The sequence below is a fragment of the Panthera uncia genome, chromosome E3 (assembly GCF_023721935.1).
Source record: "Panthera uncia isolate 11264 chromosome E3, Puncia_PCG_1.0, whole genome shotgun sequence".
In the NCBI taxonomy this organism is placed as follows: Eukaryota; Metazoa; Chordata; class Mammalia; order Carnivora; family Felidae; genus Panthera; species Panthera uncia.
The window spans coordinates 32,059,363-32,075,475 of NC_064815.1; the positions used below are offsets into that span (position 1 = coordinate 32,059,363).

The 16,113-nt window shown below is 51.3% G+C and overlaps 1 protein-coding gene across 1 annotated transcript in view; it reads left to right on the forward strand.

Annotated features, from left to right (window-relative positions):
- The window catches only part of GNA12 (G protein subunit alpha 12), a 108,639-nt gene that overhangs the window by 692 nt on the left and 91,834 nt on the right, over positions 1-16,113 (forward strand). Inside the window, exon 2 of the mRNA XM_049639130.1 lies at positions 3-197. Coding sequence (XP_049495087.1) covers positions 3-197 — 195 coding nt within the window. The remainder of the gene's footprint in view (positions 1-2; positions 198-16,113) is intronic.

Here is a 16,113-nt window from a genome sequence, read left to right on the forward strand (position 1 = left end):
GGCGCAGCCGGGACATCGACGCGGGGCTGGCCCGCGAGCGGCGCGCCGTGCGGCGCCTCGTCAAGATCCTGCTGCTGGGCGCGGGCGAGAGCGGCAAGTCCACCTTCCTCAAGCAGATGCGCATCATCCACGGCCGCGAGTTCGACCAGAAGGCGCTGCTCGAGTTCCGCGACACCATCTTCGACAACATCCTCAAGGTGCGCGCGCCTCGGCGTCCCCGCCCGCGCACCTGCGCCCAGGTGCGCGCAGGTGCGGCCAGGTGCGGGCCGCTTGACCCCGGCTTTGGGCGGGGAGGGTGTCCGGCCGGGGATGCTCACCCCTTCGGCGCCGGGGCGCGATAATGGCCTGCGCCCCTGCCCGTCTTGCGGGGGGGTGGGGGCTGGGGGCCGAGACGCGGAGAAGCTGGCCAACTTCGGGGGATGGGGACGGTGGGCGGGCCCCTCCTGGACGCCGCGCCGGGGACGCGCCCTTACAGGACGGCTTCTGCGCGCTTCCCACAGCCGGCCTCCCGGGGTCAGGGAGCCGTCCTCGCCCTGCCCTCCCCGTAAGTGCCGGAGAGCGGTGTAGACCGGAGAGGAGGCCGGCCGCACGGCTCCGCTTGGGAACTGAGAACTTGCCGCCTGCACAACGTGCAGGGAGTAGAGCGAAGTGCGCGTACCCACGCCCCCTCCCCCAGCCTCAGCGCTCGGGTCACCCACACGCCTGCCCTGGGGCTGGAAGCCAACCCCAGACCGCGGAGAACTTCGTTAGGAAGGGTCTTAGCGTTTGTCGCTGAAAGAGAAGGCCTCGCTTTAGAAACCACCGCGGTCCGCCTACCGAAGCCGCGAATCAGTATCTGCTTGCTTGACACCCTCAGATAACCCAGCCTGTGCTCACAGCCCCCCGCGTTGCCCCGTCGCCGTTGTGTGTGTGCGCGTGACGGTACAAGGGAATTCCTTGCTCTGCACCCTTTAGTGGATGTCCTGCGTGCTGTGCACAATCGACTGGCTCTCCTATTCCCTGCTCGTCTTATCCTTGGCGGTTTTGGGGAAAACAAAACAAAACAAAAAAGCTGTGGGGTTGACCAAGTCTGGATTCTGGTCTCTCTCTGCTGGGAGTCTGTGCTGAAGGGCTCCCCGGAAAGGAAATCTGGAGAAAACGGACCGCGAGCAGCCCAGCGTAGATTCTCTCCTGCCCTTAGAGTCATTTGGGGGGTTTGTTTATGATTTTTTATGTGCTCGTTTTTACTGGATCGCTACCCCCTCTCACTGCCCTCTCACCTACTCCTTCCCAGGCTTATTGTGGGGAAAGCAGGTATGTCTCAAGCAGAGGAGAGTTTGTCCTACCAGACGGCTGTCTGGAGACGAGAGTTTACGGTGCCCCCAGGGACTTTAAACGTAGCAGAGGGCTGTAGAAACCCATCCGGTGCCTCTCACTTCACCCACGAGGAAGAAGTTCCAGGCCCGGGGGGTAAGTGAGTCCACCCCCTGGAAGCCGAAACCCCGCGTCTAAGCCTCCAGGCTCGGCCTGGTATCCCCGCTTTCTGTATTTGTTATGAAAATCTCTCATTTTAGTAGAAAAAGCTCTTTTAGGACCTTCAGGGGAATGACGGGAAGAGAATCATTTGAATGACAAAACACTCCTTCCTTTTCACCTCTTTCAAAAGCCTCTGTGGGTCTGCTCTGGGCAGTCTTCACCAATGTTAAAGGCCAGGAGCCCAGTGTGATTCCCGGGGATACACTGTGTGTTTAAAATTCCCCTCATCTTCTGGGGTAAAGTGCATTTCATTGTCTTCCTCTATCTCGGAGCCAGATTGCGTTTCGGCTGCTTTTCCGAACCTCCACGCCCGGCAGGTGTAGAAAGGATCACAAGGATTTGACTGACTTTCTCCCACTTTTAACTCGGGAGGTAGACAAAATGTTGAGCAACGTAGAGTCTTAAATGACTGTGTCGAGTGCGTTTTAGGAAACTCATTCCTCACCTTCTCCCAGTGCACGCAAACGTTAACCTCTACTGACTTCCTGATCAACAGAAATATTAGGTTTGTTAGCCGGTCTCCTCTTTTCCTTCCCAGCTTTTAACTCACCGTAACTCCATTTTAAACTCGCTTTGTCTGTGACTAGTTCAGTGGCTAGTTAGGAATTCTTTTTTCAGTTTAAAACCACAAATTCTTCCCCCCCCCCCCCCCCACTCCACGCCATGTTTTGACTGATCACTTTGGGAGGAGACCTTTCAAATTAATTGCTCTGCAGCGGCTGCAGTAGTGGGCATTTGAATGGTACGATTTAGAATACTTCTTGTGTCTACGCGTAGATTCAGCGTTCACAGGCTGTTGTTGAAGTACTGTGTGCCGTGCGCGTTGCCACATCCTTCATAAGTGGCATTTAGTTTTTCTCATGTTTCAGGAGGTGTTGTCCCATTTAGCCGTGAGAACACTGAGGACAGGGAGTTCAGAGTCTGTTCAAGGTCAGCTACCTACGTAGCAGGTGGCAGAGCTGGGAACAAATTTTTGTTTTTTTAACTTTAATTTTGGGGATAATTGTGGAGTCCCATCCTGTTGTAAGAAATAATATGGAGGGCCCACGTACCCTCTATCCTGTTACCTTCTGTGATGACATCTTGCAAAACTGTGATGCAGCGTCACGACCAGGATACCGACGCCACGCAAGTCAAGATACAGAATATTCCCGTCACCGTCAAGGGTCCCTTAGGTCACCTTTCCTGGCCGCTCCCTCCCGCCCCTCCCTGACCCTGGCAAGAACTGATCATTTCTCCAATTCTACAAGTTTTATTCATTCGAGAATATTGTACCAACGGAGCCATGCAGAACATGACCTCTTTTTATCATTCCACCTCATTCCCTGGAGAATCACCCAAGTTGTGCGTGTTGGAAATAGTTTGCGCCTTCCGTTTGCCGGGTAGGATCCGCGGTGTGGATTTACCACAGGCCACCACGTAACCGTTCACCTGTCGAAGGCCTCTGGGTTCCAGTTCTCTGCCTGTTGTGAGGAAATGTGCCCTGCACGTTCACGTACACGTTTGTACACACATCTTCACGTGTCTGGGATAAGTGCCCAGGAGCCCAGTCGCTCGGTCGTGTGGCAATGGTGTGGTTAACGTGATAAGAAACGGCAAACTTGTTGGAGTGCCTGTACCCTTTCGCATTCCCACCGGCGGTGTCTGAGTGACCCGGCTTCTCCGTATCCTCGCCAGCATCTGATGTCCTTTTGCTGTGTCAGCCATCCTGATAGGTGGGCAAGAGCTGTCTCCTCGCTGTCTTAATTTTCCTTTCCCTAATAGCTCATGGTGTAGAACATCTTTTCATGTGTTTATTTGCCGCCCCTATATCCTCTTTGGTGTGGTGCCTCTTGGTGTTTTGTTTTTTTTTTTTTACCTATTTTCTATTTCTAGAGGTTGCTTGTTTGTATGGTTTGTTATTTATTGTGGTTTATTGCTAGTGAATGCTTGGAGAGTTTTTTTATGCATTCTAGATACTGGTCGTTTGCCACGTTTTATGGTTTCCAACTGTTTCCTCCCCGTCTGTAGCTTTGCTTTTCATCCTCTTAACAAGGGCTTTCATAGAGCAGAACTTTTTCTGATGAAGCAAGCTTATCAGTTTTTCCCTTTATAGGTAACACTTTGGGTATCAAAGCTATGAACTCTTTGCCTAGCTCCAGATCCCAATCCATTTTTTTCCCGTAAAAGTTTGGTGTAGTTTTACATTCTACATTTGAGTCCCTGATCCATTTTGAGTTAATTATCCCATGAAAATTTGTGAGTTTTGGATGGAAGTTTTTTGTTTTTTGTTGTTTTTTTGCTTTGAATGCTTAATCGTTCCAACACCATCTGGTGAAAAGACTGTCCTTCCTTTGAATTGCTTTTGCAATTTCGTCAGAAACCAGTTGGGCATATTTGTGTGGACCTAGTTCTGAGTTCTCTATTCTGTTCCACCGATCTGTGTGTCTCTCCTTCTGCCGTTATCACGCTCTGTTGATTACTATACCTATGCGGAAGACCTTAACATCAGATAGAGTGGTTTCTCCCACTTCATTTCCCTTTTTGAAGATTGTTTTAGGTATTGAAGGGCCTGCGGCTTTCTAGATGTGTCTTAGAATACGCTCGTCTGTGTCTATAAAAAAAAAATCTTGCTGGGATTTTGATAGCAATTGCATCAAACCTATAGATCATTTGGGGGAGAATTGACCTCTCGACTATGTTGAGTCTTCCAGTCCATGAACATGGTATGTCTTTCTTTCAGCCTTTGATTTCTTATTTTTTTTAATTTTTTTTTAAATTTTTTTTAACGTTTATTTATTTTTGAGACAGAGAGAGACAGAGCATGAGCAGGGGAGGGGCAGATAGAGAGGGAGACACAGAATCCGAAGCAGGCTCCAGGCTCTGAGCTGTCAGCACAGAGCCCAACGCGGGGCTCAAACTCACGGGCCGTGAGATCATGACCTGAGCCGAAGTCGGACGATCAACCAACCAAGCCACCCAGGCGCCCCCAGCCTTTGATTTCTTTATTAGCATTTTGCGATTATTAGCATGCAGATCTGGTATGTGTTTTAAGTGTGTATTAAGTATCTTGTTTTCCTTAGAGCAACTGGAAATGATACAGTGCTTTTATTGTCAGTTTCCACATGCTCTTTGTTCTTATACAGCAATGCAATTGATATTTGTGTCTTGATTTTGTGTCCTATGAGCTTAGCGAATACACTCAATCGTTCTAAGGGCTTTCCTATAGATTCCTTGGGATTTTCTCTGTGGATCATCCTGTTATCTGCAAATGAACAGCTTTATTTCTTCTTTCCCAATAGCTATGCTTTCTTTCTTTTTCTTGGCCTTACTGCAGTGGCTAGAACTCCCAGTATTTTGTTGAATGAGAATGGTGAGAGGCCTGTCTTGTGTTTCTTTTCTGGTGTTGGTGATTTCTGTCTTTTATTTTTGTCAGTCTTCTTAGAGGCTTATCACTTTTAATGATTTTTTTTTTTTTTCCCCTGAAGAACCAGCTTTTTATTTCATTAACTTTTCTTTATGGCTTTCCTGTTTTCAATATCCTGTATTTCTCTCCTTATTTCCTTCTACTTCCTTCGGGTTTATTTGCTCTTTTTTTTTTTTCTTTGTTTTTTGAGGTAGAGTTTTGGATATTTATTTGAGACCTTTCCTCGTTTCTAGTATGTGCCGTAAATTTCCCACTCAGCACTGCTTTAGCTGTGTTCACATATTTTGATATGTTGTGTTTGAACTTTTGTTCATGTTCATGTGTGTATTTCGTTTTCAGATACTTTCTTTGATCCACAGATTATTTAGAAGCGTATTGTAGAATCTAGGAGTTTAGAGTTTTTCCTGTTATCCTTATTGATTTCTATGAGTTTATTACGGTCAGAGAACATACTTGGTATGATTTCAATTCTTTGAAATATTTAAGGTTTGTTTTATGACCCAGTATATGGTCTATCATGGTATATATTCTGTGGGCCTTTGTTGGTGAATGTTCATGGACACTTGAAAAAAAAATGCATATCTCTTGTTGGGTGGAGTTTTCTACTTATGTCCGTTAGGTAGTGCCGTTGATGGGGGTGTCACGTTCTGTATCCTTGCTGATTGTTCACTCTTTCTGTCGGTTCCTGAAAGGGAAGTGTGAAAGTCTCCCAAATACAAATGTGGATATTTCTCCTTTAGCTCTCAGTTTTTGCTTCATGCGTTTTGAGACTGTTGTGTGGTGTATAAACATTTAGGATTATTAGGACTTCCTGGTGGATTGATCCTTTTGTCATTATGTAATCTCCCTCTTTGTCTCTAGTAATTTCCTCTGCCCTACCTTATCAGATATTTTAATATAGCGACTCTTTTTTTTTTTTTTTTAAATGAATGCTTTCCTGCTGTATTTTTTTCCATCCCTTTGACCTACCCACATTGTTGTTTCGAAGTATCTTATAGACAGAATATTGTTACGTCCTATTTTGTTCACTCTGTCCATCTTTGTTAATTTGTGTATTTTGGCCATTTACATTTAAGGTAAAGTGATTAATCTGTTAAAGCATAAGCCTCCCATTTTGTTAATTTTTTGTGTGTTTCTTCTGTTTTTTATTTTCCTGTGGGTTAAACATGTTTTAGGATTCCATCTTGATCATTTGGTGATTATATATCAATTAAAGCTTTGTTTACTTTCTTGTTGGTTGCTTGGGCTTACCGTGTACGTGCATAGCTTAGGGTGCCGGCATCCGTGTTTTACAACCGTCAGTGAAGTGTGGGACCTTTACTCTAGATCCCTTTACCCTCCTCACTTTTTAAATATAAACGTTTTAAGTCTTGTTATACTTGGAACACCACATCACAGGGCTTTCTGTCAGTCATCAAATAAGATTTAAGAAACTTGTGAAAAGTGGGATGGTTAGATTCACCCCTATTTTTACCTACTCTGATGGTCTTTTCTTCCTGCAGTTCTGAGCTTTGTGTTTGGAAAACTTCCTTTAGCCATTCTTAAGGGTGGGCTAGTGGACAAGAAATTCAGGTCTCCTGCATCCGAGAATGTCTCTATTCCCCCTTCGTCCTTGAGATCTCGGTGCCAGCTATGGAATTCACAGTTGACACATTCTTTTAGTACTTGAAAAAGGTGCCTTACTCTTCTGGCCTCCCCTGTTGCAGATGAGAAATCTGCTGCCCCTCGAATTGCTCTTTCTAAGTAAAGGTGTCCTATGTCTCCGGTTGCTTTTAAGATTGCTCATCTGTCTCAGTTTCCAGAGTTGAACTATGATTTGTCTTGACATAGGTTCTTTCGACTTATTATATTTGGGGTTTGCTCAGCTTCCTGAATCTGTGCGTTTGTGTCTTTCGCCAAACTTGGGAGGTTTCCAGCCATTATTTCTAAAAATACTTTTTTGGCCCCACTCTTTGTCCCTTCCTTCTGAGACTCTGGTGATAGGAGTGTCACTTGGCTCTTAACTGCTGACCTCCGGGTCCCTGAGCCTCTGTTGCCTTGTTGAGTGGGATGTGACATCAGCTACTCCTGGCCTGGCTGATACCGGGAGTATTAGGAGCAGCGGAGTGGTGACCCGCCCAGCCTCCCCCCTCCTTTTCCTGCCCGCCTGGGTCGGGGTAGAGGCTCAGCGCCCCACTGACGCCGCCCTGGTCGGGGAGTTGAGCACGTCCTGCATCTCTAGGCAGGGGACAGGAGAGGAGATCTTGCTTGGCCACTTGGAAGCTGCTCCCTGGTTGTGCAGGGCCCCACAGGGAAGCGGGAGATGAGCCTGCTGAAACCCAGGGGGTGACAGATGCGGATTTTCTGTTGTGGGACCACCCTTTTCCCAGGCCTTCTGCCGGGAGGAACAGCTTTTCTGGGAGCTGTTTCCATCTATGCCGTTTGGCTGCTCGAGCTTGGAGGCTGTGCAGTACCCTGTCCCAGACAGGTAGGCGGCAAGGACACCTGGCGAGCTCCCTGCCAAGTGGCTCCTCGGGCCCGAAGTCCCGGGCCGCCTGCCGCCTTGTCTCCGCCGGCTTTCCAGCGCGTGCTCGCTGTGTTCCGTCCTGAGTGTCCTTCGTTGTAAGGAGGGGACCCGGGAGGAATGGGGCTACTGCATCTGTGGAACCAGAAGTTTCTGTCATCCTGGTCTTCTGACTCCAGGTCCAGGCCTCCTCCTTCATGATCACAGTTGTGCCTGCACGTGAGCCTCTCATTTCCTTAACTTCATCCCCTCACACTACCCTCTGCAGTGTATTATTTGAATCTGTTAGTTGCTTGGGCTTCCTGTAAATATTCCCGGTAAGACTTCATATTCATTCTTTTTATCTTTATAATCTTAAAGATGTTAGTGTCTCACTTCCTGGGCGGGCTGTCCCTAAAGTTTGTGTATGTGCTGCCTCAGAACTTCGTTAGTAACCCCTCCGGTGACGGCAGGTGCCTGGGCCTTTGTGGAGAAGGCTTCAGACCAGCTTGGCCTTCTCTCCCAGTGGCTCTAGCCCCCCTCATCTGTGCTTTCAGGAGCGACTTGTGACGACTGAATCCCACATCGAGTTAGAAGTTAATACAACGCGGGGCACCCAGGTGGCGCAGTTAAATATCTGACTCTTGATTTCTGCTCAGGTCATGGTCTCATGGTTTGCTAGTTCGAGCCCTGTGTCGTCGGGCCCTGTGCTGTCAGTGCAGAGCCTGCTTGGGGTTCTCTCTACCCCTCCCTGCCCCCCTCAAAATAAGTTAATAAACTTAAAAAAAAAAAGTGAATACAACGTAAGCCACTTGACATACATTAGCCTTTGTTTTGTGAACTAGAAATCCCAATACTCACACAATTGCGTGAGTAGCATTTAACCACCCAGAGGTGGGCCTTCCTAGAGTGTCGTTGTGTGGCTGATTTAGAAACCTTGTGAAGAATGAGATTGTTAGAACTGGTGGTCACTGAAACAAACATTCCACACACACTTTTTGACCATACACCCACGTTGGTGTGCTCGGTGCCGGTGGGGAAAGGGCCAGTTATGATGAATCCGGCCTCGTCTCTACCCTTCGGGTGCTCCGACCGGCTGGGGAGACAGGTGCACCCTTTAACATCGAGTCTGAACGTACGCCGTGTTGAATGCCAGCGTAAAAGGCGGCAGGTGGCTCAGTGAGAGTAGGAAAGGTGGATTCTGGCTGAGGCGTCTGGAAAAGCCTCTGGAGGAAGAGTGATTTGAGCTGGTCTCTGAGGGCGCCCTGGAGTTTGAGCAGGTGGAGAGGGACATACAGATGAGCCCATCTCCATGCGGCACATGTCTGCCAGTTAGGACAGAGAATTCTCGTGGTTTGGAGTGTTAAGAAGGAGAGTAGGAGCTGGACGGAACTTTCTAGCGCAGGGAGCTGGTCATACGTAACGCAGTGGCTTGCCAGAGACCTTGGTCACGATGTTCTTTATGTGAAAACCCCAGACCTTCTCTCTAGAAAATTCATATGCGCACATGTAGTCCCTTCGAGGGGTCCCTCACCATCCTGAGCCTCGAAGGGGGCCTCTGGATGCTCTGTGGGCTGCAGGGTAAGACATTTTGTGGTAGAATATCGAAGATTACGTTAAATTTTTGTAAATTAAAATCTTTTTTAGGATCGTTGGCTGTGGCATTATCTTCTGCAAAGGCCAGTAGGGCGTTGAGGGAGCCTCTACTGCTCTTCTGTATTTTTAGGCACTTGGAAACTCCTGGCCTGCGGGGTCTTTGTTTCTTGGGTTCAGAATCCGTTTGTGCTTGACCCCACTGTGGGTTTCCGTGAGAGCAGGAGCGAAAATGCACTTCCAGGTCTGGGAGAACAGTCCGGGTTCTACTGGCTCGTTGGCTGATTGCATTTATACAAATTTACTTTTACACCGGACACGCATGGTTACTGCTTTGATAAGAGCAAAAAAACCAAAGACATCTTTTTCCATCCAGAGACCCCTCTGGCCCTTATTGGGGATTCATAGCATGTGGACGATTGGTCTTACCCTCCCCTTTCAGGTTGACAGGTTGGTCATTTTAACCAAACCGATTTTAGGGGAGCAGTTTTGACCCGAAGTCATCTGTCACGTGAGATTTGTAATACAGCCGTGCTCGATGCTAGATCGTGTTTTGTTGACCGTAGGTAATTCTTCTCTGCTATTACGTAGTTGAGAGCGGGGACCTGGACCCCATCGGTAGTAACTGGAACTGAAGGTTTACACTTGAGGCTTATCATGTGATCATAGGGCGAGCTGCGAGCACAGGACGCTGACGTGTGGCGGAGCTGGCGCTAGACCCGCGTCAGCCCTCGAAGGGCCGCGCCCGCCCGCTCTTCAAGACGGGCTGCGGGATTTTGGGTTCTAACTATTCTCGTTTGTTTGCATTTCACCAAAAGCAGCAGTCTCCGTGCCCTCCGTCCGGTGGGCTGGAGCGGCCGCCCGGTGGCCCTTAGGGTGAGCGGAACGCGGACCGTGTGATGAGTTGTCTTGAGTGATTCTTTTGTACGTTCGGACGTTCGTCTGACATCAGGGTACGTGTTCACGTGGGTCCCGGACACTGGTTCACGGCAGGAGAACAGCCTCTGTGTCGTGTGAGTGTGTCGGCCGGCCAGAACTCTGTCCCGACGCGGTGGCCCGCGTCCGTTGGGAACTTGTGCTCTGGAAGGTGCTTCGTCCGTAGGGCAGAAAAGGAACAGTTCACCCTTGGGCGTCTCTGCGAGTGGATGGAAAGGAGCTGGAGAGTGTGGCAAGAAAGCATCCCCACCCCTGCTGTCATAAGCAGAGGCCAAGCAGACAGCACCGCTCTCTGAACTCGGGCCTGTCTTCCCGTCCGGCCTGAAGCCCACGGCACCAACTTTGCCCGACGGCCGTGTTACGTGAAGAGTCAGCAGGGAAGACTGATGCTCACGAACACTGACTGGTGTTAGCCAGTGAACCCAGGCCTCAGGGACTCCAGTAACTACTTCAGCTGAGTGGAGCAGAAACTAAGCCACGGGAACAGAACACTCAGACTCGGAATCTGTGCCCTGTGCAGTATTAATATTGTCCTTGCCTTGCTGGAATGTTCTGCTGATGGTACATGGCGTGGGTGCCCCACGGCCCTCGCGTGCACGTCTGGGGCAGAGGGAGGCTCCCCGCTGTACCCGGGGAAGGCCAGGATAGGTGTCAGGGCCGCAGCAAGACGTGCTCCCGAGGTTCACAGCCGTCCCTTTGCTGTGCTGTGTGCACGGTGGTGAGTCCTTTTATGGTGCTTGTCTGCCTGCTTGACTCGTGTGGGGACCGGAAGGACCGGGGAGGACCGGGCAGGAGAGGAGGGCGGGGGCCCCGGCCTCGCTGCAGGGGCCATCAGGACCGTCTGCGGGATGTGCGGTGAGATTCACCTGGACTCGTGTTACACGTGAATCCCCTGGGGCACGAGTGCTCCCGCCGCTGAGACGCCAGCAGTTCAGGGTCCGGAGGAGCACGCCCCACGGTCGCTGGCGGAGCACCGTGGCACGCGGAGTGCATTCGTTCTCCTCTCTGCGGACACGTCACACGGCGTCCCGGCGAAGGACTGGACACTTACGGGGAAGGGAAGGAAGCGATTACTCAGTCTCCCCTTACTGCTCGGCTCCTTTACAGGTGAACGGGAGGGGCCGCTTCCGAGTTTGCTTTGGGAATTTCTGTCACACGCGACGGTTCTTCTGTGTTTCCCACTGGTGCCAGCTCTGCCCTGCGGTCGTTGGCACCCCCGGGACGGCCCAAGGCTGCATCTTTGGGGCCACCCGAGTGTTTTCCCGAGGATTCTGACGCCTGGATCAGAGGCCTGTGGGTGCGAAAGTCTAAGTGGGGAGTGATGTGGGAGAGGAGGAGACGCCCCCCCGCGAGGCTGGCTGTCACAACTGGGACGTGGGAGACGGGCGGTTGACCGTCTTGTCAGTACATGGTGGATTCGGTTCCGAAGCAGTCGGGTTGTGTCTTTAAACAAACCGGCACCCCTGGAACCTCCTAGTTAAAGCAGGTGTCTCATTAAAAGCGATCCTCTCGGGAAGCCGAGTCAGCCAACACTTATCAAGTGTGTGTTGATGCGCGAGATGCCGCGAGGACGCGGCTGCAGAGAAGGAAGAAAACCTTTGCATGGGGCGCTTTGGTGTTTGTGCGGAAGGCAGGTGCTCCGGGCCCAGTGACCCTGTGAGGCTATAGGTTCGGGGCTTTACTCTGTTGGGGAGAGACTTCAGCTCCAGTACTTTCTTAACTTCCCTTCCCTCCCCACCCCATCCCCGTGCGGGGGGGAGGACGAGCGAGCCGCTGGCCAGGTGACTTTCGAGAAGGAAGCAGGGCTCTGGCCCTCCGGCCTCCCTCCTCCGGAGCCCCTGCCCGCAGGGCGTGGCCATTCCGGTTTCGTCCCGCCTGTGTCTGTCTGTCCAGCCACGCCCGTGAGCACACCTCGCTGGCTGCAAGTCTAAAACCAGCTCTCCCATCTGGCGTCTATTAGGACGAAAGCCGGTGTCTTCACCTCCGTCTATCGAGCTGGTTCCCGTTGTGATTTCCACATTGATTGCAGACTCTGAAGCAGAGGGAGAAAAGTGGAGGCTCGCTGAGGGTGAATTTGCCTGGGGCCACCTGCGAAGCTAGAAGCCCCTTGATGACGTCTCAGCCCCATTGGGGACTTTTTCTGTGACGAGCGGAAATAGCAAGCTGATCGCTCTTTTAGGAATAAATGTAGTTGTCCCTGAAGGAAGCCATCAAGAATGCTAGCTGCTCACCAGTTTGTGGGAACATCAGGGGTCCAACAGAACGCCGGAGTCCCTGAGTTCCTCCTTTCCCCCCAGTGTCCCAGCCCCTCACGTCCCCACGGTGTCCCTCGTCAGGGCTGCTCCTCACGTCCCCACCGTATCCCTGCCCCTCACGTCCCCGCGGTGTCCCTCACCGGGGCCGCCCCTCACGTCCCCCAGTGTCCCTGCCCCTCAGGTCCCCGCAGTGTCCCTCACTGGGGCTGCCCCACACATCTCTGGACATGCTTCTTCGACACTGTGTTGTTACAGGTAACCCAGAAACACCTGGGCCCATTTGACGTCCTGTTGCGTGAAGCTCCCCGTGATAGCTTTTGACTTCTTTATTAATTCCGCAGATTACGTACGTACTGCAGAAATAACCCCAGACACGAGGCTCCCCTCCCTCTGGGCAGAGCTGCCATTGGCCCCACACGCTAGTCCCTGTAGCCCCCGATCCCTGAACTTGGAGGTGGGTGTTGTGTGGCCCGAGGCTGAGAGCACACCGAACCCGAAGCCGGGAACCCCCTTTCTGCGGTGAGCCAGGCCGAGGGGTTAAGAGCACGGGAGCAGTGAGGCTGAAAGAAGCTGGCTTTTAAGGAACGGAAAGAGAGCTGTGTTGGAATGCCGGGTGGCAGGTGGAGGAGGGAACCTGAGCAGGTCCGGCAGGGCCTCCTTGAGCAAGACAACTCTGGTGGTGCTGGGAGGCGAGTGCGGAGTTCGGGGCAGAGGACTGACCCGTCTGGGGCAGTGCATTGGGATGTGAGGTTCACACAACCTGCTCATTACCTGATGGGATGCTCGTGTGTGTGTGTGTGTGTGTGTGTGTTTACATATTTGTGCGTATGTGTTGAAAAATCATCCGACACGAGTATGAAAACGTTCAGAAGTAATCAAGGAACAAAAAGAGGCATTCTTACACATGGAGTTGAACTGCATGAAATTCTGATTTTTGACCCACAAAAACGGCAGTTTTGTATTATGGTTCTAATATTTCAAACACACTGTGGCCAAAGGCAGAGAGATGATTCTAGGGCCGTGTAGCGTGTCTCTTGGCCTCGGCCCCACCTCCGAACAGTAACATTGAGGAGCAGGTGAGTCGGCACGGGCCTGAACGTCCCCACTAGTCCCCCCGACTTCGGCCCTGGGACAAGTTAGGGAAAGCACTCAGAAGCAGAGGGACCTTGGCCAAGGCAGAATCCGTGCTGAGCCAGTGCTCACCAGACGGAGAAGTGAGCTCGAAGGGGGGACATTTGGTAGGATTTCAGAAGCAAGCCCACTGCGACCCAGACAGGGTTTCGGCTTCATCCCCTTAGACCCGGGTCAGCCACGTCAGCCTTCGGCTCTGGTCTGGGAGGACCAGCAGGGTAGAAATGCCGTCAGGGAAGCTGACCCAGAGTGCTTCTGCGAAGATCGGGTTGGTAGAGAGCCGCCCGTGGGAGACGTGGAGACCCGGCCTGGCCGCTCTCCCCGCCGTATCCAAAGGGGCCGGGGGAGCCCACACAGGGCGGAAGAAAAGCTGAGTCTGGAAGAGAAGGTGCACCGTGAAAGCGTATATTCTGTAAAACCAGACCCAAGGGTCTGCTGAAACCGTAGCGTGAGAAAAACAGGATGACCTCAGAGTCGGCGAGACACTGAAATGTCACTCGCTGTTCGAGGTCCCCTGAGTAAGTCCAGCCCAGGAAGGGCCCGGGCGGAGACGCCATCGGGACGCGGGGACGGGCCCAGTCCCCCTCGCCCCTGAGTGCCCCCATTGGGGAAGAGAGTCGGGGAGACAGCGGAGCGCCGTGTGGGGACACACACCTGACGGCCGCCGCCGAGGAGGCCCGACTGACGCCTCCCCTGTGCCCGCAGCGGGGACGGAGCCCGTGTTGTCTCCCGCTCGGACCGTGAGCCGTTCCTGGCCGGACCGCAAGCAGGCTGTGTGGCCTGGCCCAGCTCCGTGTCCCCCGTGAGCCCTTCAGGCTCCGTGGCAGGGAACGGGCCGTCCAGGCGTGGGTCTGTCCACCGCAAACGGATCTGTCCGAGCAGAGGGAAGCCCGTTTCTCTGGGCGCCTGCTAAGCTGAGGTCCTCAGGACAGGAGCAGCTGCTCTGTTCTCCTTCCTGGTGTCTCACCCGGTGCCCGCACGTGGCAGGAGCGGGGGGACCCGGGGCCAGGTTCTCCCAGCTGCCCGCTCGGGACCACGAACCAGCGACGACCACGTCTGCCTGCGCGTGGCTCGGCAGTCTCCAGGCCTCCTTTCGCGTACTGCGCTCGTGTGTCCTTGTGGCAGCGCCCCAGTAAGTGGCGAAAGGCAGGGTGGGGGCTCCGCTTGGGTGGAGGAGACTGACGTCCGGCCCTTGGGACGCACGACGTTGCCCGGTGTGAGCGGGTGACGGTGGGCTGTGTTGATGTCCTCGGGCTCCGCTTTTTAAAAACTGGGAGTGGCGCCTAATTGGCGACAGCCTTCCCAGCGGTGGCGCACACTCCCCGTTTGGCGACCTCAGGGGTGGCATCGACGGGGTTAACCGTCGTCCCCGGTGAGCACAAGCATGACCGGAGCTCCCGGAGGACACGGCACACGCCCCGGGCACACACGGCCTCCTCGGGAGTGATGCACTGTGAGCCCTTGTGAAAGGAAAGGAAAGTTTTCCTAGGAAAACTGGCGGACTAGCAAAATGCCGAGTGTTGACTCCTGCGAAGCAGGAACTTGTGAATTTATTTTTTAAAATAGGTTTTCTACCAGGGCGCCTGGTGGCTCAGTCGGTTAAGCCACTGACTCTTGGTTTCAGCTCAGGTCACGATCTCATGGTCTGTGAGATCGAGCCCCACGTCAGGCTGCACGCTGACGGTGTAGAGCCTGCTTGGGACTCTCTCTCCCCCTCTCTCTCTGCCCCTCCCCTGCTCGCTCACTCTCATTCTCTCTCTCTCTCAAAAATAAATTTAAAAAAAATTTAAAAAAATAGGTTTTCTACAGAAAACATTACTTTAGAGAGTGCCTTGGCAATAGTAATTTTATAGTATGAGTCCTGAGGAATATATTCAATATTATTGACATAGTGTAATTAAAGAACATAATTTATATGACTAAGCAATCCAGTTTTCATTAAACCCTTGCCTCTCTCTGTCAGCTCTCGACAGTTACAAGGACGTTTTCATTTTTAATTGCAGGTGTTTTGACTTAATGTGTGGTTTGAATTTCCCTTTAGAATTTTTGTAATCTTGAATATTTTCAGAATGTGTAAATATTTACCAAGGAGACCACAGCATCTTCAGCATTTTTTTTTTAATTGGAAACTTGTCTTGTTCCTTATTTCTTGGTAACTTTAAGAAAAGAGCCACCATGCGGCCTGAGCTTTCCTTCTTATATCTGGTACAAAGTAAAATTCTTCTGACGGTGTAAATGCCTTTTTCTAGTCTTCCATTAGTTTTTAAAGTTAATAATATTCTTTTTTTTAATGTGTATTTATTTTTAAGTGTTTATTTTTGAGAGAGAGCGAGAGCAGGGGAGGGGCAGAGAGAGAGAGGGAGACATAGAATCTGAAGCAGGCTGTCATCATGGAGCCTGAGGCGGGGCTCGAACCCACAAACCATGGTCATGACCTGAGCCGAAGTTGGACACTTTACTGACTGGGCCACCCAGGTGCCCCAGACTCAGTAATACTCTTAAAAAGTATTGGGTATAAGTTTTAAATGTAAGTGTTTTTGAAGTAGATTAAAAGACAGGTCTTGAGCCTTCTAAAAGAGACTGCGTCCACTTTTTTTTTTTTTTTTTAGTAATTGGCGATATACACGGGTACTTGTTTTCTTTTGTATTGTTTCCATAATTAGTACTCAGGTGATTGTTTCCTCGGTTATGGCTTTTTTCCCCAAATAGTTTTGGCGCTGATCCATCATCTGACTTATTTTATATAAACAACGTGATCCGAGAGCAAACCATTGAGTACTCGATAACAGAATGAC